This window comes from Peromyscus leucopus, chromosome 20 (assembly GCF_004664715.2).
Source record: "Peromyscus leucopus breed LL Stock chromosome 20, UCI_PerLeu_2.1, whole genome shotgun sequence".
In the NCBI taxonomy this organism is placed as follows: domain Eukaryota; kingdom Metazoa; phylum Chordata; class Mammalia; order Rodentia; family Cricetidae; genus Peromyscus; species Peromyscus leucopus.
In genome coordinates, this window is record NC_051080.1 from 45572413 (window position 1) to 45593051 (window position 20639).

The following is a 20639-nucleotide window of genomic DNA, read 5'->3' on the forward strand; positions in this document are numbered from 1 at the left end:
AGTCTGTTAATGCAACTGCTCTGAAGGGAAATTTGTGTCTCTACAATGACCTCAAGGTGATACTCTTCTCTTCAAAACTGCTTTCTATGTAATGAGAACCCTATGAAAGATACTTACCACCAATATAAATTATTCTCCAGCTGGGCACAGGTATAAAGGGCGCAGCAATGTAAAGAAACTATCCGTTCTCCTTGAAGTTCAGAGTAAGTCTGCGCCGTGTGCTCTAACTTAGAAGCCACGGAACTTAAAGTTTCATCCACCCATGTAGCAACCTAAGGAAAATAACAGTAGAGGTTTAAGTAAAAGAAGTCTCTTTCCGAAAGAACCGTGGTCATCAACACTACTGTAAGGCATAATGTATTCTATCAACTCCATGTCTAAAATGTTCGGAGGTTCAATACAACAAAAGTAAGTACTTCAGAAAAGCTTCCTGGAGGCTGGGGAGATGGCTCGGTGATTAATAAGAGTACTTGCTGCTCCTGCAGCAAGGTTCAGTTCCCACCACCCACAAGGCGGCTCACAGTCATCTATAACTGCAGTGCCAGGAGATCCGGCACCCTCCTCTCACCAGCCTGGCCCCCGGGCATGCACATGGTAAACCATCACATGTGCAAGCAAGCAAAACACCCCCCATACATATGAAAAAAATGTCAAGCTTCCCAATTAAAACTCAAACACTTTCCTCACATGTAAATCAACCCCTACCATTTCTAAGGCACTAACCAAGCCTAAACACGTTCCTCTTTGGGAGCTGCGAGAGTGAGACAAGTTCTCACTAGTCTAGGCTGACCTCTAACTACTGGAAGTTGGAAGATCCCCAACTACTAGAAGTACAGTGATAGGCCACCAGACTGTTGCTCTAAGAATTTGTAATAGAATTCAAAACCTTTCAAGTCATGCTGATCGTCTCAAATGTAATGCCAGTCTCCAGCCACACCACCCTACCATGCCTAACCTCATCTGAAGTGGAACATCACCACGTTCAATCAATCTTTTATAGCCTCTTAAGCCCTTTCTCCTGTCTCTTAGCACTTTCCTCTCTAGCTTTTCATGGGTACTTTCTTCTTCCCTTAACAGTAGAAAGTCACTTTACACAGTTTTCTAGACAAGCTGGCAGGATAAGGCACCAGAACCCACCAATGTGTGAGGAGAAAACTGATTCTCATACGTTGTCATCTTACTCCACACGTGCGCCATGTGCCCACATGCACACAGTTATACTAAGTAATTGTAAATAGTTTCAAAGTTAAATTATAGTATAAATTAGCCAACAAAAAATTAAGAGACAGAATTATTGTAAATGTTAAAACGCTTTAAATACGGTCCTATATCAGAATGAAAGAAGCTGAAAGGGGGCAGAGAAGCACGCCACGACTTGAACCATGAAATAAATGTTCATCGATGCAAACAAAACGCTTCCCACCTTGTTGTTCTCAGTAGCCACAGTGGCTCTTATGCTGTTTGCAGACAGGAGGACAATCTTTTCATTGGTCAGTCCCAAAACTGCTGCTCGTGGATGATGTAGTGAAGGGTTCTTTGAAAGCATAAGAAGAATGATTACGATTCTTATATTGCTATGTAGAGTCACTCATTCCCAGAGTAACTATAACAAAATACCTGGGCATTCCTGTAGGGTTCAGACTCACTCCATTTCCACTGATAAAGCTCTCCTTTACTACTGACAGCGAGAAGCTCAGAATACAGAGCCCCAATGCACGTAAATTTTGTTCCATCCTATAAAGTAAAAATAAAACAAAATTATGAATACAAAAATTGCCAAATTCCTTGGTTTAGACACTGCTTTTAGTCACTACAAATCTAGACTGCTTACATAGGCATATAAACCACAATCTCAAGATCCTCACGATCCTTGACTCCCTTTCAGAACTCAGTCCTTCTCCTTCAGCAATGCTGGCCTGCCGCTGCCTGCTCCAGAACATCACACTAACTGTCCTTGCTATTGTCCCCGCCTCCACTCTCAGAGAATCCATTCCCTCTTACATCAGGTCTATGCTAGGAAGACCCTCAGTCTCACCAACTCTGATATTCTAGCTCTCACCCTGCCTTCCTCTCAGCTCATACCACACTGCACAGCCCAGAACACTGACCAGCCTGAGACAAAGGTAAGCTCTTCTTTGCACTGTAACCTGAGAACAGTCCACAGAAAATACTCAGTAAGTAAGTGTGCTGAATAGAGTGGGGGGTGGAGGTAGTAAGACCCTTCCCTACAGATACTTCCACCAATACCCCTGCTGTTGGTTTTTTCGTGGTAAAAGTTCATTAATTTTTAAGGGGAAAGAAATGTAAGAGACTAGGATGCAATCATATCTAAAAACAAAATGAGCAATGAATGTAAGTAACAACTGATTATTTTTAACATAAATGACTGACCCAATAAAGTTACCCAGAAACCTCAAAGCAAAGCTTGCAATAACAGAATCTTCCTTTGTCAGATCGACTACACAGCTGACCTAACTTAGGGGTAGGTATCTATCAAGGGCTGGAAGCACAGGTTACACTTCAGAATATACCAAAAGAGCACTGATTTGAATCTTACTGCATCTGCACCAACCCCTTCACTCCAGGTAACCTTACAGATGGCATCTGAAGATGATACCCAACAGAATTTAAATTCCTCACATCACCAAATCCTCTCTTCTCTAAACCATGGGCATCAGACGGCCACCACCTGCTTTCCTTGTAGGAACTGCACCAACCACATCTTACCTTTTATATCTCTCTCCTCTCAATCCTTTAGCTAGAATTTAATATAATGGCCAGACAGTGGTGCCACCCACACGCCTTTAATCCCAGCACTTAGGAGGCAGAGGCAGGCAGATCTCTGTTGAGTTCGAGGCTAGCCTGGTCTACAGAATGAGCCCCAAGATAGCCAAGGCTACAGAAACCCTGTCTCAAAAAACAAACAAAACAATAATATAATGGAATGGCATCAGCAAAGGGGAATCTGAAATCTAGGTCCACTTACTAAAGTGATGTGATGTCAACTGTGTTATTTCTCTAAACCCATTTTTCACATCTGAAGTGAATATATTTTAACAAGTATCTGGGAGGGGGTGTGAACTAATAAGCAAAGTATACAGCACAGAGCCTACTATTGCTTAATCAGACTCAGCTGTGACTCTGTTGCTCCTCATTCACCTTCTCCCCAAACAATGACAGTTCCTAGAGAGGGGCTCCCTGCAGAGCTCTACCTCTGTGTTACATAATAAAAGCCCCTTTCTTTTCTAATCTCTTACCACCTCCCATCTCCAGAGAAAGATCTCCTTCCTACCTTCTTTAAAGGCCACACACCGACATACACACTGAACACAGCCCCTTCTTGTATCCCTTTCCCACAACAACCATTCAAACTAGCTTGTCCTTCAGTCCACTTTGTGACAAACTCAATTCTCACTTAAGCTGTTTCATCTTACCGTAGTACTTTCAAGTGCCAAATGGATACCCTACCTATTTTATCCATCTACTCCTACAAACTCTACAACCAGCTGTTCTCCTCAAGTGTCTCCCACAAGGCCCACCCTTATCTTCGGTCCCCACCTCCACTAATGAGTCCCATCACCCACTGAGTACTAGTGGGATCTGAGAGCCTTCTCCACTCTTCTTTTCTCTCATCACTTGTCAACTCCTGAGTCTCCCTTCCTCAGTCCCCACTGGTCCTACTTTGGTTAAGGTCTTCACAGTTGACTCAACAATCCTATCACACAACTAATTAGATGTTCCTTTTCCTCTTCCTGTATTTCTTTCGATACCAACAGCATTCACTTCCTTAACCACACACAAAAACCTCACCAACCTCATCGTAATTCTCTAAAAACTCTGTAAGACCTTAGTCACTGAAAATCAATACCTCAGTTCCCTGGCAAGTGGACCTCAGCCATCTTCCATGTACTCCAGTCAGTCTACCACATCTACTTCCTATAATACAGCGGCAATTCTGTGTGTTCACTTTCACAAACATACCATGAGCTCTCAGGACCCGTCCACGCACAATTATGGTCAATGCCCAATTTACCTCAACAACGTTTATATGTCACGTCTTCTGGAAGCCTTTCTCCAGTCTCTAAAATGGGATTAGGCATTTCCCATTCAATGCCCAGAGAACTTTCTCCACACCTTCAGTTCGTCACCCTTTACAGTAAGTACTCTCCAATGAACTCCCTGTGGAAGCTCTACATTACTGCAGGCCAGCGCGACACATGGTTGAGCAAAAGCACATCAACCAACTGCTCGGCAAACACATAAAACTCAACGCCAATATCTTCCGTAAATGCTCTGCTGAGGGCAGTACAAACCCCAATGAACCATCCTAACCGCAAAAGCACAATGACAAGACCCTCTTGGAACTCATTTATTCATTTAAAAACCAATAAAAAATGACTTCCATCCATGACAGCCAGGACGGATCGGAACCTGAAAAATCTGTTAGGGATGATGTTGATGACTAAGTCCAATCACCAGCCTAGGGAAGGGACAGAAAAAGCACTTATTCAAATGTCACTGAAAGGTAAGCACAGCATCTTACTGAGACCAAAGGACTAGCAGCCTCGGAGTCTGTCGTGCCGTTTGGTCATGTGGCTAACTCCACCTCACCCTTGCTTTCCTTTGCCTGCGCTTCTTCCGTGGTCCTGTCTCCTGTACTCATCTCATTAAACTGCATTTTGGCACACTTTGGACACTTTGTTTTTGTCTTGTTGGCCTGCTACTCACTATGAAGCACAAGTCGGCCCTGAACACATGGCAATCCTCCTGAGTGCTAGGATCATATGCATGTGCCTTCATGCCTGAACAGAGCTAACTTTCAATGGACATTTTTTAGAAATTTCTAGGTATCAATAAAACAAGCTTCCCCTTCTAGAATTTGTTTTCATACTCCTCCGTGTGACAATCATGGTTAAGATGAAGCAACACAGGCAACAGCATGTTCCAAGAGCAAATGACTTCTGTACGGAGGAGCTAGCCATCACAGGCCGGTCTCCTCTCACCAGCATTCAGAAGCAGATAAAGCACACAACTTCATGTTCAAAGAGTCGGTACCAATTCAAGTACTTATCCCCCTAAACTATCTGGAAACATATCCAGGACACTGAGGGAAATAAGGGCTACTTAAGTGCTGATCTGCCCATCCCTTCTGTAGAACCCCAGACAACCACCACCAAACCCATCCTGAGAGCTCAGCAAATGAAGACTGAAGCATCCTTTAAATCTAAACAGTGTGTATTGGGGTGATGCTTTATTTGTGCTGAAATGTTATATTTGTATGTTCATAAATAAAGTTTGCCTGGAGATCAGAGGTCATAGCAACCAGAAAACAGAAGTCAGGCGGTGGTAGCATACTTCCTTAATCTGATCACATGGCAGGCAGAGTCTCTGTGTGGTCAAGGACACAGCCAAGCATGGTAATACACACTTTTAATCCCAGTACCAACCATAGAGACCTGGAGGTCTGTATAGACAGGCAGTGATGATGAGGAAGTGATGTGGCTTGGCTTAGAGCCAATGAGAAGGCAGAACAGGAAGGCAATAAAAGTGCAGGTTAGACAGGAAGAAGCTCTCTCTCTGGGGAAGCGATGGCTTGGTGGTGAGCTAAGGCTAGTCGTGGCTATTCGCCATTTCTCTGATCTCTTCGACTATCACCCCTGTATTTGGCTCTGTGTTTCTTATTTAATAAGACTGTTTAGAAATTTGTCTACCTTTGGTGACCACGTGGCAAGAATTCATTAAAAAACCTCTGGTGGCCTTACAGGCCAGGGATTACGGCACTGGCTCAGCCAGAGTTTGCAGCCTTACAAGCAGTCCAGCTACGCAGCCAGAGCTGCACTCCACAGCAGTAGCTACAAGTGGCCCGGCTAGCTCAGTTGGTAGAGCATGAGACTCTTAATCTCAGGGTTATGTGTTTGAGCCCCACATTGGGCGCCATTTGTAGCTAAAGTTTTCCTGGTCCTGTGCCGCTCCCGCAGTCCTGCAGCTGCTTGGACCGAAGAAAACACACAGAGGCTTATATTAATTAAAGCTGCTCTGCCATTACCTCAGGCTAACTATTGACTAGCTCTTACACTTAAATTAACCCATAATTCTTATTTATGTTTAGTCACGTGGCTTGGTACCTTTTCTTGGTTCTGCCTTCACATCTTGCTTCTTCTGTGTCTGCCTGGCGACTCCTGACTCAGCCTTCCCTGTTCCCAGAATTCTCTTCTCTGCTTGTCCCGCCTATACTTCCTGCCTAGCTACTGGCCAATCAGCATTTTATTTATTAACCAAACAGAGTAACACATTCATGCAATCCACAACAGTGTATTGTCAGAGTCAAAGCAGAGTTTTGTGTTTATCAAATTTACTAATGGAGATGTGGAATTTATTGCACACCTTTGATGTTTCAACAGGAAGTCCAGCTATTACAGTAAACAGCCACCATGGCTGAGCAGACCTGTATTTCTCATCCCTTAGAACTGTAACCGAGCCAGCTGACATCACTTATTTACCTGCTCCTCCAGCGGACGTTAGATTTCTAGACATTTATGTCATGATTATGTATATGCTACTTTACATCCTTTCACTGCACCTTTCCATTTAATGTCGTCTGTGATAACCAATTTTATTCTGGCCTTTCTTTTTTGAAGACTCCACATTTAAGTGAAATCATAACAGCATATATGTTTCTGTTTTACTTAGCATGTTTTCCTCTAATTTTATCCCTTTTGTGATAATAGGAGATTTTGCAGACCACCCCAATGTGTGGTGTGTGTGTGTGTGTGTGTGTGTGTGTGTGTGTGTGTGTGTGTGTGAGAGAGAGAGAGAGAGAGAGAGAGAGAGCGAGTGTGTGTGTGTGTGTGTGTGTGTGTGTGTGTGTGTGTGTACACACATGCACGCAGCAGTTGAGAGAGAGAGAGAGAGACTTATTCATCCATTGACAGACATGTGTTCCATAGTCTGGCTATTGTCAGGTGACTTCATCCCATTTGGGCACACATTCCTCACAGGTTATGCAATCCATTAACCTCTATGCACAAGGGCACGCAGTGGCACCTACCACAGCAATAAACACAATAAATAAGTAAATAAGTGTGCAAAAAAATTTTTTAAAAGAATGCGAACTAGGTAATTCCCCGAAACTGGAAGGAAATATATTAATTTTTGACCTCAAAGGAGACTATTTCCTATTTAGCAACTCTAACCAGGCTCTGGCTTCATTGTTGACTGTACAAGTCACGTGAGCACTGCCAGAGACAGAAGTGTTCTCATCAATTTGAAATGCTCAAAGTTTATAGCAAATAGGATACAGCTGAAGAGATGACTCAGTGGTTAAGAGCTCTGCCTACTCCTCCAGAGGACCCAGGTTCAATTCCAGCACTCATGTGGCATCTAACAACCTTCCAACACCCCCTTCTGATTTCCACGGACACAAAGTACATAATACACAAACATACATGCAGGCAAATATACTTGATATACAAAAATAAAAAGTTTTAAAAAAAATGAATAGTTCAAATACAAGCTATAAAATTCTGGTGACTATAGTATACAAAATTAAGACTACCTTCTCATATACTGATAAACTAAGAATGTAGAAACACATTATCCTATCAAAATAATGCACCAGGTGGTGGCACATGCCTTTAATCCCAGCACTTGGGAGGCAGAGGCAGACAGATCCCTCTGTGTTCAAGGCCAGCCCAGTCTACAGAGTGAGATCCAGGACAGCCAGGACTACACAGAGAAACTCTGTCTCAAATAAATGATGGATGTTAGAGAGAGAGAGACAAGAGAGAGAGAGAAAGACAGAGATAATAAAGTAAATTTTTAAAAAATACAAAAGCTACCAAGTTTAACTTTTAAGAAATCTTACCAAGATTCACATTTCAAGATTAATGTCTAAGTGGCTATAGTCTGTCTGTTACAATAGACTTAGAGCTGCATGGAAAAAGTCTCAACAATCAATACAGCCCCATTATCTAACAAAGCAAACAAAGGCCTCTAGAGCAGTCAGTCAACAACCACGTGACAAGGAAGGGCTAGACTGATGGATCCATGCTCTCCATCTGCTCTGGTTCTCAAGCGCTAACTTAGGCACAACATTCCCAACTGTCCTGAGCCAGGGCCTCTTCAGACCCTCAGCTCTCAGCAGATGGCAGCTACCAAGTACACCCTGTCCTGCTTGCCTATAGCGCCCGCCTGCTGACTTCCTTCCAGCATTTTCAGGTCTTCCCTAGGGAAAAGGACGGGGCTCTAACAATCCAAACAAGAGAAATAGTGACTGCCCCACTGCTGGAGGAGGGGTGGGGGGGAAGCAAGAGGGGGACAAGAGGGAGTGGGGGCGGGGAGGAAGAACAGGAGAAAGGGAAGAAAGGGAAAGCGAGAGAGCACAGGAGAGAGAGGGAGAACTACCAAAAGGTGCTGTGGCTATCGCTCTGTATAAATAAAATGCTAATTGGCCAGTAGCCAGGCAGGAAGTATAGGTGGGACAAAAAGAGAAGAGAATTCTGGGAACAGGAAGGTTGAGTCAGGAGTCACTGCCAGCACTGCCATGAGTACCAACATGTAAGACACCGGTAAGCCACGAGCCATGTGGCAACTTATAGATTTATAGAAATGGGTTAATTTAAGCTATAAGAACAGTTAGCAAGAAGCCTGCTGCGGCCATACAGTTTGTAAGCAATATAAGTGTTTGTGTGTTTACTTGGTTGGGTCTGAGCAGCTGTGGGACTGGCGGTGACAGAGATTTGTCCTGACTGTGAAAACCCTAGCTACAGAAAGGTCTACACAACCACACAGAGAAGGAACCAGGGATGTGTCTGTGTTTCAAGTATTCTAGCTGCCAGTAAAAACAGTGACTAAAGTGCATGGCCCCTCTTGCATTCAAGTTTCCATGTGAGCTAAGGAGCAAAAAAATATATTAACTGCATTAAGATTGACGATAACTATGGAAAACATAAATTTGGAAGGTTTATTAGTCCCCCAAATTTGAGTTCAAAGAAATGAAAAATAATCTCAGGTTAGCACCTCCTCATCTGCTGGTGATAAACATCCAAGCTGCCTCCACACCCTTTTCCCCCCTACTTAAGACAGGGTCTCATGTGGCCCAGTTTGGACTCCAATTCCTATTCTCCTGCCTCACCTTCCCAAACACAGGATCAGAGGTGTGCACCAAAACTTCAGTTTATCTATGCTTAAGAATTAGTCCCACTGAACTATCTGTGGAACTGGAGAGGGAGGGGAGAAACAGGGCATGTTTTTTTAATAAATGAAGAACATGGATTTCTGTAAAAGCTTTGAAAATGAATTAACCACTTAAGACAATGGAACGCACACCATCAACAGACTTCACTTGTGGTAGAGATGAATTTGTCAAGATCCAAATCAACTTCACGAATCCTAGGTACATTCTGGGATTCACTTACTGTTCTATTTTCCTAGGCCCGTTCTCATCTGGCCTACTCTGTCTACTACCATGGCATTGAAGGGTCTTTCAAAACCTACTGTCATAAAATGGAACAGCTATGTAACTGCAGAAACACAGCGCCCTCATCTTGTTTTAACATGCATGCTGCATCAATGACCAGAGCTTGTCCTGTAGAAACTTGAGTCCATCTGGCATTTCAAACTTAGAAAAGTAAATCTCTACCAAAGAATATAACAACTATTAAAATAATTATCGCCAGGAAAACTGTCCTGGAGGATAAGTGCTCATGTGTTACTGAGACAACCACCCTAATTTCTCAGATTCACTCCAGCACACAACACAGCAAGCAGTAGCACCACTGGACACGTGGTACATGACTTGGGCCATGCTCTGGAAGATGCTCTGGGGGTCTGCTTGTAAACAAAAGACAGATGAGCACTTTAGAAGTGTTGCCTCTTTCAACAGTCCTACAAAAACCAGAATAAATAAAACAGAAACCCTTCAATGGAGGGGGGCATTTGTTAGGAATCTACTTAAAAGTATAAAACTTTTTCCAAATACCTTATCAGGCCACCATTGTAAATCTTCCCCCAGGGACACTGGACTTTGGACAGGTGTGTTCTTCTTGTCCGGGTTTGGCTCTCCTTCTTTACTGGTAGAGCCCCTTTCATTATCAAATGAGGCTCCATCAAGCCACCTTCGTTCCCGCAAACGCAGAACAGATTCCCGTTCCCGCAAAAGCTCGGAGTCTCTCTCTAAGGGAAGAAGGAGAACTGGTATGCAATCGGGTCACACCAGTGGGATAAAAGTAAGCCACTCTCTAGTACACACCCTGCAGGACGCAGCAGCTAACAGCACTATATCTACTCAAATGTACACACATCAGTATCTAATTAGGCTGACACGCAACATTCAAATCATCAACCCTTCAAGTGACTGGATGAAAATTATAAACTAGTATTTTTTTGAAGCTATGCAGAGGCAGCTCGATGTTTTTAGAGCAGAATTATTCTTAGTTTGATTTGGTGGCCTTTTAAAATAGATTTAAACATTCTGGAATTATTTCATTATTCATATGAAATTCGTATTATATCATTAGAAATACTTAGTTTAAGAGTCCTTGATTTATAAACTAGAATCCACCCATCCCTCCACTACCCCCGCCCCCCAGCTAAGGACCAAACCTAGGGCCACTGAGCTAAATCCTCAACCCCTATAAACTAGAATTTCAAAACATTAAATACTTGTAAGCAAATTGGACTGGCTAGTTTTTATGTCAATGTGACACAGACCGAGTCACCTAGAAAGAAAACACATCAATTGGAAAAATGACCCTACCAGACTAGTCCATGGGATTTTCCTGAACAGTGGCTGATGTGGAAGGGCCCTGCCCATTGTGGGGCTTTAAGAAGGTAGGTGTGGTTCTGGGTACTATAAAAGAGTAGGTTGAGCAAGCCATGAGAAACAAGCCAGTAAGTAGCTCCCCTCCATGGCCTCTGCATCAGCTCCTGCCTCCAGGTTCCTGCCCTGCTTGAGTTCTGGGCCTGACTTCCCTCAGAAACTATGATGTAGAAGTGTTCACTGAAATAAACCACCTCCTCCCTAAACTGACTTTGGTCATGTTGTTTTATCTCAGCAACAGAAACCCTAACTAAGGCACAAACCAATAGTATTTGTTACAAATCTTCAAAGTTTGTTTTTTCAATAAAAAACAAAACTTAAATAGGCTGAACTATAAATATATTAGGATAAAGTAAAAACTAAAGTCCTTGTTACAGATAAACTTACAGGATAGATTTTATGGATAAATTGTCTAAAATGTTTTGAAAAACAGGTGAGCTTTTTTGTTTTGTTTTGTTTTTATTTTTTTTGGGGGGGGGGGCGCTTTCTGGATAAGTCTTTTTATACTGTCTTTAAAACTGCCCTCAAATCATCTAAAGCCATAGCCACATTTTTGGTTGTTTGTAGGCTACTTTTTAAAATAGTTAAAAGAGCCAGGAGTGGTGTCGCACACCTTTATTTCCAGCACTTGGAGAGGCAGAGGAAGGTGGATCTCTGATTTCAATGGCAGCAAGGGATATACAAAGAAATCCTGCCATGAATGAATGAAGGAAGGAAGGAATGAATGAATAGAAAAATAAAGTAAAAAAAGAAACTTTTTCAGTAAAAACTTTGTTTTAATAATAAAGATTTTATTTAATAAAATAATTAAAAATAAAATAATATTTTAATAATCAGGGCTGGGCGGCAGTGGTACACGCCTATAATCCCAGGACTGGGAAGCAGAAGTAGGAGGATCTCTGTGAGTTCAAGGCCAGCGTGGTCTGAGCAAGATCCAAGACAGCCACCAAAACTACATAGAGACACCCTGTCTCAAAAAACCAAAATAAAGAAAGAAAATAAAGATCAGAGACAATACATAGCTGAGTCACAGAAAAGTACAGCATTTGAGGCTCGCTCAGCATGTAGCTCAAGGTCAAGCACTTGCCCAGCTCGTGGCAGGCTTTGGTTTCAGTTCCCCAGCACCACTAAGACAACAAAACACGGCCCAAGTCAAAAGTGATTCAAACTAAAAATATCTACACAGAGTCAACTTAACAAACAGGTATTTAGGAGATGCTAATGTCAGAAAATAAATAATTGAAAATTCAACACTTGCTATTTTTAAAGCAGTAAAGTTTAAGCTACTACATATATTCATGTTAAATGGCCACCCACAGATGTGTAAGTACCAAGTATCTGCAAAAAGGCCATCCTTAATAGAATATGGCATCTTTTCTAGTTTACTAATTATTGGTAATTATAGCTTATTTTGTCTATTACTTCAATCAAGCAGGTTCGAACTCTGGAAAGTTAACTGAGTCATAATGTGAGCTAAAATGGTTCAAAATCTGCACTACATACCTTTTAAAGATTTTAGACTTATACCAACAGCATTTTAATAAACCAAATATGTCTATTCATTTAATACTAGCCAGTTAGTCCTAAGTTCTTCATACTTCACTCTTTAAAATGAACATGATTATGCCGTTTTAATCAAACAAATTAAGGAGGGTCTTTTCCCCCTGAACGCTGCATGTCGCTGTAAACTAGAATTCTGCTTTTAGTTAGATCAAAATCTATCTTACTAGGTAAAAATATACTTAGGCAAGTCACAGCACAGTAAGATCCTCTCTGAAATACTGCTGTGGCACTCCAAATACAAACATCGAGTCTGAAGGCCAAGGCTCCCCAGCCCACTGCCATGGCATGACTTCTTCACCCTACTGGAGTATTCTGAGCTCAGATCCAGGCGAGTTTACCACTCTCTTTCCACAGAGCCAGCCCACAGTCAAGAAGAAATAAATGCAAAATTACCTCGAGATGAGCCTAGCCTAGAAAGTGATGAACGACGAAAAGAAGGGTAACCAAAATAGCTAATGTCCTCAGAGAACATGGCATCAGCATCGATAATGACACTTGGGTGGGCAGAGTGAATGTCAGCATCAAGCAGAGACATAAGATCCTCTACAAACAAAAACAAAACAAATATAAAGGAAGCAGCTGTGGATAATGTATCCATAGACCACTAAAAGATTTCTAAAAATTAAAATACATTCAAATCATGGACTGTTTTCACCGAAGTAAAAATCACAGGATCTAGGAAATAAAATTAACATTATAAACATAGATCTTAAGGACTATCACATGCATAATTGCTACAGTCTCTATTTACTAAATTAAAAATCACTTTTAAGATACTTAACGACATCACAGGAACAAAATACAGACAAAATATAATGCAGTTCAGTAAGTGCCAATGCTCAGTGATGATACTGTCAAAAAACAACATCCCACATGTCAGCCAGGGATATATCCATGCACTATAATGTCTTAATTAGGATCAAGCACAAATCCACTGAGCAAAAATATTTTCCTTTAAAAGGGACTTTATAATCAAAGTGCATAGCAAGAACTATCATCCAGCACCTTCCAAAAGACAGACACGGTCAGCAGTTACACTTTAAAATTCCAGCCCTCAGCCGAGGGGCGGCAGCCCAAGCAGCAGAGAAAGACACGAGAGCGAAGCACCAACCTCCAGGCAGGTAAGATTCGCTGGCCGTATCATCCCCATCGTCTCCGTCTTCATCGTCTCGGCTCAGCAAATTATTTACAGCAAGGTTTACATCGAGGTTTGTCCGCTGAAGTTCTCGAATAATGACACTTCTGGATTTGCCTTGTAAAACAACCTGGGCCTAAAATAAACAAAGGATAGTGCTATGCTAATTTTTCTATTACTTACTAAAGTCAGTCTTCTAAATCAATTAAAAAAAAAAAAAAAACAGGCCACATTTTTCAACTCTTTGGGGTCAAGACCTCACCTCCCCCTCTTGCTGTTCTTTGTAGGATAGGTTCTGACAGACCGCACCTGTGAAATCAGCTCCTCAGGGATGACAGATGCTGGGATAACTGGCTGGGGCTGACTGCCCAGAAGTCCTGACCCCCGATCCCGTCCTGTCCGAATAACTCGCGTCTGTCGCCGGGAGTCACGAGCCCCAGCAGATGATCTACCAGAGGAACCTCCTCCTCCACTTCCACCCACTCCAGAACTCCAGCGGCTCCTAAAGAGTAGATAATTGGTACAATTCAAGTTTTTACACAATCCACTCTGAGAGACCATGTTGAGTCTCATTCTTGTACATTAGTTATCCAGCTAAAATTCTGGAACGAACTTTAAAGTAACTGTCTGACTTTGTAATACGTAAATATGAATTCACTTTAAACAACAGACGGCATTCTTTTCATCTGTGCTGAACATCTGCACAGGAGGAGGCAGACATGGCAGTGTTTCCCTGTAATCCCAACACTCAGGAGATAGGGAAGACCAGCCCCTACCCAAAACAAAAGGGAAAGGAGCATGTGGGGGGACAGTTAAGTCCATAAATAAGAGGAGCCCCAAACTTTCTTGGCCAGACAGCCTAGCGAAGTAGGTGAGTCCCAGTTCAGGGTCGTGCTGCAGGAACTAGAGGAGAGTGACTGAGGAAGAGGCTTAGCACGGGCTGTTAGCATTCACACACAGGGCTGCACACGTACATGAACACCCATACATATATGCAGAAAGTGGGAGAACCACACCAATGAGTCTAAAAAACAGAATAAGCAGAGAGACTTGACATTAAGCAGATTGACTTTGTGTCCCCGTTACCTGTGAGAGTGACACTTGAAGCCACTATCTGAACTAATTACTAATTTCATCTAGAAATGTCCCGGTTTGCTTAATAATCCACGTGGCTAACGAACACAAAAGAAATGAAGTGCTATTTCTACCAAGTAATGCATACCATTTTCTCCTAAACAAGAATGCTAGAAACCTGATGGGCTATATTATCTAAGCTCACATATACATCCATGCTTATCTTCAAGCATCACAAACTAAAACTGTCAAGAGTAGGCATAGGCAGGTGTCATAAAACTGAATACTAAGGCAGAAGGGAACCGGGGAGCAGAGCCGCCTATCAGAAGAACCCATGTATGAACTGAGTTCCGACTCACTCTGACAATACCAGCGGACAGTCTGCTACCTCTGCTCAGGAAGCTGCACTGCCTTCAGTTACCCAGTCTGTAACTGCTGCTACAGGGATCTTGGGATTCCCTGCTCTGTTGAACCTATCAGAATGCAAACTGAATACCTGCCCATACCCTAACTGCTCCTAAACATTCTTCTAACCAACCAACCAACCAACCAACCAACCAACCAACCTGTGCTTTAGACAAAGATGAATGTTATCTTAAGCACATAGCACTGGTTGAGTTTTACTAATGGGTAACAAGACAGTACCGAATGAGTAATTCCTTTTATTCATAATAAAGTTACAATTTTCTAAAGTATTAAACTAAAACATATGGAAAACTCTGACTCTCCTCTGTAGAATTATTTAACAAATTAGTGCTACAATTCTAACTCAAAGTACACAGAAGGACCACAAATCACACACAGTGTTAATTAGCCCATAGCTTACAAATCTATGAACCAAGTGTAGTCCACATAATTGGTAAACTGTTTAAAGTCCATAGTGTTTGTTTAAAGGAAGAGTCTGAGGAATTTCCCACGTAAGTTACGGAAACAGGAAAGGAAGGTGAGTACCCTGGACTCCTCGGGGCACGCTGGACAGAGAGCACTGAAGTACTGACTCAGCACTCAGAGTTGAGCACTAAAGCAGTGACTCAGCACTCAGAGTTGAGCACTGAAGCAGTGACTCAGCACTCAGAGCTGAGCACTAAAGCAGTGACTCAGCACTCAGAGCTGAGCACTGAAGCAGTGACTCAGCACTCAGAGCTGAGCACTGAAGCAGTGACTCAGCACTCAGAGCTGAGCACTGAAGTAGTGACTCAGCACTCCGAGTTGAGCACTGAAGCAGTGACTCAGCACTCAGAGCTGAGCACTGAAGCAGTGACTCAGCACTCAGAGCTGAGCACTGAAGCAGTGACTCAGCACTCAGAGCTGAGCACTGAAGCAGTGACTCAGCACTCAGAGCTGAGCACTGAAGTAGTGACTCAGCACTCCGAGTTGAGCACTGAAGCAGTGACTCAGCACTCAGAGCTGAGCACTGAAGTAGTGACTCAGCACTCCGAGTTGAGCACTGAAGCAGTGACTCAGCACTCAGAGTTGAGCACTAAAGCAGTGACTCAGCACTCAGAGTTGAGCACTAAAGTAGTGACTCAGTACTCAGAGCATTTGCTGGGCAAGCGTGGGGACCCAAGTTCAGATCCCAGACTCCCTAACAAGTTGGCTATGTTCCCGTGTGCAGCTGTAACCCAGGGATACATGGAAGAGGCAGGACAATCACTTGACTCCCTGGCTGCCAACCTAGACGAAAAGTATGGGCTCCGTGTTCTGGAAAGAGACCCTGCCTCACAGGAGCAAGGCAGGAAATGACAGAGGCAGGCCCCTGATGGTCTCTGGTCTGGGCATGCGCACAGGTGCAAGCACCAGCATGAACGTGCTCACACACCACACGTGATCCTCAACATCCTCAAACATCCAGTTTGTCAGAGTCCTGCTACCTTCCACCCTTCCTACCTGGCCAGCTTCAACCTCCAATTTCCAAATACCTGTTTATCTTTTACAATCCAAAACCTGTAATAAATTATTACTTCAGACAAAATCCTCAAGGACTGCGGCACTCGAGCCGATGAGAAAGAACTAGCCCTCCTACATGTGAAATGACAAGACAACGATTTCGATAGCCACAGCTCCCAAGCCTTATGACTAAACACAAACTCTCCTCTCCTCTTCTCCAAATAAATGACTCTTATTTCCAACCTGGTCTAAAGTGAACTAACAAAAACAACAGGAGATTTTTGAAACATTTCCCGGTATACACATTAAGTAATTATTAATGGGAGAAAACAGCAGCTGGCGATCTGTAGTCCACAAAACTGCTGAACACGAAAACACCCAAGGGAAAAGCTTTCAAAGGAATGCTAAAGCCTGAGACAAGCGGTGAAAACCAACAACCACCTCTCAACGACCCCGCTGCCGGGAAAAGCGGCAATGTGGTTATCCCAAGATCTTCCAACACAACGGTGAGATGGAGACTGTTCACCTCCAAAGGGAAAGAAGAGTGTTTTGTAGTGGAGACATCATCTTCCCTATTAACCAGTGGGAAGTAGAACTCAGCCATGCCACTGGACTTGGCCTGCAGAACCCCAACTCAACAAAGAAATGTTTCTCTTCAAGCCAAGTATTATTTGACAGGACTACAGATAACAGTTAATTTCCTAAGGACATGTATTCTTCCAGGTTTATCAAAAGAAATCATTTTGCTCTTATGCTCTTTTCAGAATTCTTCAGCATGCACTGTGTGCATAGAGATGTGATGTGTAAGTCAGAAATAAAGCACTTGCTTGGAATAGACAAGGCATGGGTTTGATCCTCATCTCTGCAAAGAACAAGGATGCTTTATTAAAAGATCTGGGATGTATTTTCTGTACCTGAGCTAAAAAGGACACACAAAACAATCTCAAGAATGTACCTAACCATGACAAATGACCTTCCTCCAATCTTCAGATAATTTAGTTCAGCACAAAAATATATTAAGTATTTTGAAATCTCAATTTTTAAATCTTACTTTACCTATGTCACACTGTATATAAAATTTTGAAAGCCATTCCAACTACATAATCATTTTTAATCAACCATTGAATACCATATAATTTGAGTGAACTGGCATCATCTAATCATTAACCAGGTATTTTCAGAAATTTTGGCCATTCAAAATCAAAGTATAAACTGGCGGTAGTAGCATATGCCTTAATCCCAGCACTTAGGAGGCAGGCAGGTGTGTCTCTGAATTCAAGGCCAGAGATATAGAGTGAGTTCCACGACAGGTAGGGCTACACAGAGAAACCCTGTCTCGAAAAACCCAAAAAAAGAGAGACAGGGAGGGAGGGAGGGAGGGAGGGAGGAAGGGATGCTTCTTTTAAAACCGGACGATGTTGGTGCACATCTTGCACATCTTCCATCTACCAACACTCAGAAGGCAGACAGGTGGATCTGTGAGTTGGAGGGTAGCATGGTCTACAGAGAGAGATCCAGGACAACCACCGCTATGTGTGTGCGCACACACACAAACCACCAAAAAAAACCAAAAACCCTCAAAAAACAAAAGACCAAAGTACAGCTGGTACATCGTTAATCCCAGCTCTTAGGAGGCAGAGGCAGCTGGATCTCTGTGGATTCAAGGCCAGCCTGATCTACACAGTGAGTTCCAGGATAGCCAGGACTATGTAGAGACCCTGCCTCAAATTCCAAAAAAGAACCAAAGTATTAAATGATTAAAAACCCTTGCCTAGAATTTGCAAATGGCTTCTTTAATTTCACAGTATATAAACTTCACATAAAATGGTACAGGAGTTTAAAAAAAAAAACAACAACAAATTTGGATACCAAAAAGAAGTAATGTTAAGATTCCCCTCCCCCACAAAATAATTCACAATATAGACAGCCAAATACAAAACTGTTTTAAATTTTCAAATGACACAATACCATTAAGTGACACTGGAGACGTCTGGCATGTCTAACTGTTGGGCTAGATAATACTGACGTGACAGTCACAGTACACGGCACTCACAGAGGTCGGCACTAAACAGCAATGCCTGCAATCAGACACGACTTACCCCAGAGTGTTGCCTGCCAGCCTGCCCAGAGTCTCCGAGCCTGAGAGAAACCACGGAGAGTCACTTGTCCTGCCAGGTCTGGACGTCCTCCCTGCCCCCGAGCTGCTGCTGCTCAGTTTTGACCTAGGAAAAAAATCAAGAGAGAACCAGTCATAAAACAGCCCAGGCTGCTGGGGGAAGACACCTCCAGACCTTCCCACTGCAACCTCCTGTGGAGAGTATCTACCTGCCTGACTCTCTGGCTACTCCCTATTAAAATGTGCACCAGCTGGCAGCTGCCCAACACATTCCTTCCTAATAGAAACTGTTCTCAATTTTCAAATAGAAATGAACAGGAAATAGTAAATTTTCTTTACATTTTAATATAAAGCATGTTTTTCTTAGAAACAATCACATAGAAGTCGTATCTTATGAAGCATCCTTTGATACACTATAATTTTTAAAGGCCAAATTTGAAGGAAAAAAACAAAACCTGACTACTTTCAAATTGAGTTCCCCGTTTGTAACCATCAGGGGCAAACACGACACGGAAAGTCAGTCCAGTCAGCAGGCACATTGGCACACACCTGTACTCCCTGCTATGTGGGAGGCCAGAGCAACAGAACATCTTGAGTACAAGAGTTCAAGACCAGCCTCATAAGTGCAGGAAGACCCCTAACTCATCAGATCATTTTTTCTGCCATACCTTTTTTTTTAAAATCACTTGAGGATAACCAAGATCAAAACATTGGTTTTCTGAAACACCTTCTAAGTGCTAAATGCATACCATATTAAATACTAAATACAAGAGAAGGATGTAGCTCTGTGGTAAAGCACCTGTCTACTATACTAGGCTCTAGGTTTGACCCTCAACACCATAAACACAAACACACAAGCCAAAAATGTCTTACCCATCATTATTATCAGGTTTACCCAATTCCAGTCTGTCTGGTTGTACTGAAAAACCAATCCTACAAATTCTGCCATCCTAAAAGCAAAGAAAACATGTAAAATTCTGAAAGAGAGGACATTAAAGTTTGAAGAGGACATAAATAAATTTAATTTAATCAGTAATCAGATTCTGCCTATTACTGTCAACCCAGAAGACAAGGAATTCCCTCCCGAAGCAGCACATGCCTGGGTAGAGGAACATGGCAGAGCACAAAGAACAGGAGTGCCTGACCGAATTCAGAGTGAGCACTATACAGTCACTGCATACACGTCTCCCCATTCATTCTCTTATGAACTAGTTTCCAGTCTTAGTAAATCATCTGCCCCAGATTCTCTGGGCCAGTGAACTTCACAGAAAGAGAGCTGGGCAATAAAGTAAATCCTCCAAGAAGCGACTGTTTTCCTTGACTAAAAGGAAGAACTGATGTAGAGGAGGACTTCACTGTTTCCTCTTCATCTCTCTACCTTATGGTGAATGGTTTACCTCAAGAAGAAAGGCAGCGTGATTCGGTCCCACCACACACTGTTTTATAGTGGCCTGCTCCAGTACATTCAAAGGGGGGTGACTAGAGACAAAGAAAAAAGTACGTAAGTAAAACTGTTCTTTTAATTAAACAAAAAGAATTCCTAAACTGAATTTAGTAACTATGATATCCACTATAATCACTGGAGTTGCATGGCATGCCAAACTGTTTAAAATAAGCATTACTGGAAACTAGAATTTCAATGAACCCAACTCGGACAGTAAAAGATGTGGTGGCATTTGCCTTTAATCCTGTGATCGCTGTGCTGTGAGTTTGAGGCTAGCCTGCTCAACAGACAGCCAGGGCTACATCTCAAAGATTCTTAATCTAATTGAATTCTTAATCTAATCAAATCGCATCAATCACATTATTCTAAGGTATAAAATAAACCCTTTTCCTAATAAAAGGCTCCAGGGCCATGGTAGGGCAGCTGCTTAGCACATCTAACCATGAGAAATGGCTAGACTTCAAAGAGCTTCACCTGCTTACCTGTTCAAATTGTACTTGTTCAGCTTCTCTGAAACTTCCCGTAACCTGGAAACACAAAGGAAGGGTTAACAAGCCCGGTCCTGGCCCTGCATATAAACAAGCCGGCTGAGGGCCTGCCC

At 42.6% G+C, this 20639-nt stretch overlaps 1 protein-coding gene across 4 annotated transcripts in view; it reads right to left on the bottom strand.

Annotated features, from left to right (window-relative positions):
- Ubr5 (ubiquitin protein ligase E3 component n-recognin 5) overlaps positions 1-20639 on the bottom strand; it is a 119301-nt gene that overhangs the window by 58031 nt on the left and 40631 nt on the right. For 3 of the 4 annotated variants that reach the window (XM_028857191.2, XM_028857194.2, XM_028857192.2), the window contains exons 2-12: positions 20521-20565; positions 19992-20073; positions 19468-19544; positions 18578-18700; positions 13827-14019; positions 13494-13653; positions 12776-12925; positions 9980-10191; positions 1618-1734; positions 1424-1534; positions 118-272 (exon numbers count right to left, since the gene is read on the bottom strand). In XM_028857191.2, coding sequence (XP_028713024.1) covers positions 118-272; positions 1424-1534; positions 1618-1734; positions 9980-10191; positions 12776-12925; positions 13494-13653; positions 13827-14019; positions 18578-18700; positions 19468-19544; positions 19992-20073; positions 20521-20565 — 1425 coding nt within the window. The remainder of the gene's footprint in view (positions 1-117; positions 273-1423; positions 1535-1617; positions 1735-9979; positions 10192-12775; positions 12926-13493; positions 13654-13826; positions 14020-18577; positions 18701-19467; positions 19545-19991; positions 20074-20520; positions 20566-20639) is intronic. The other variant, XM_028857193.2, reaches the window with a different exon arrangement.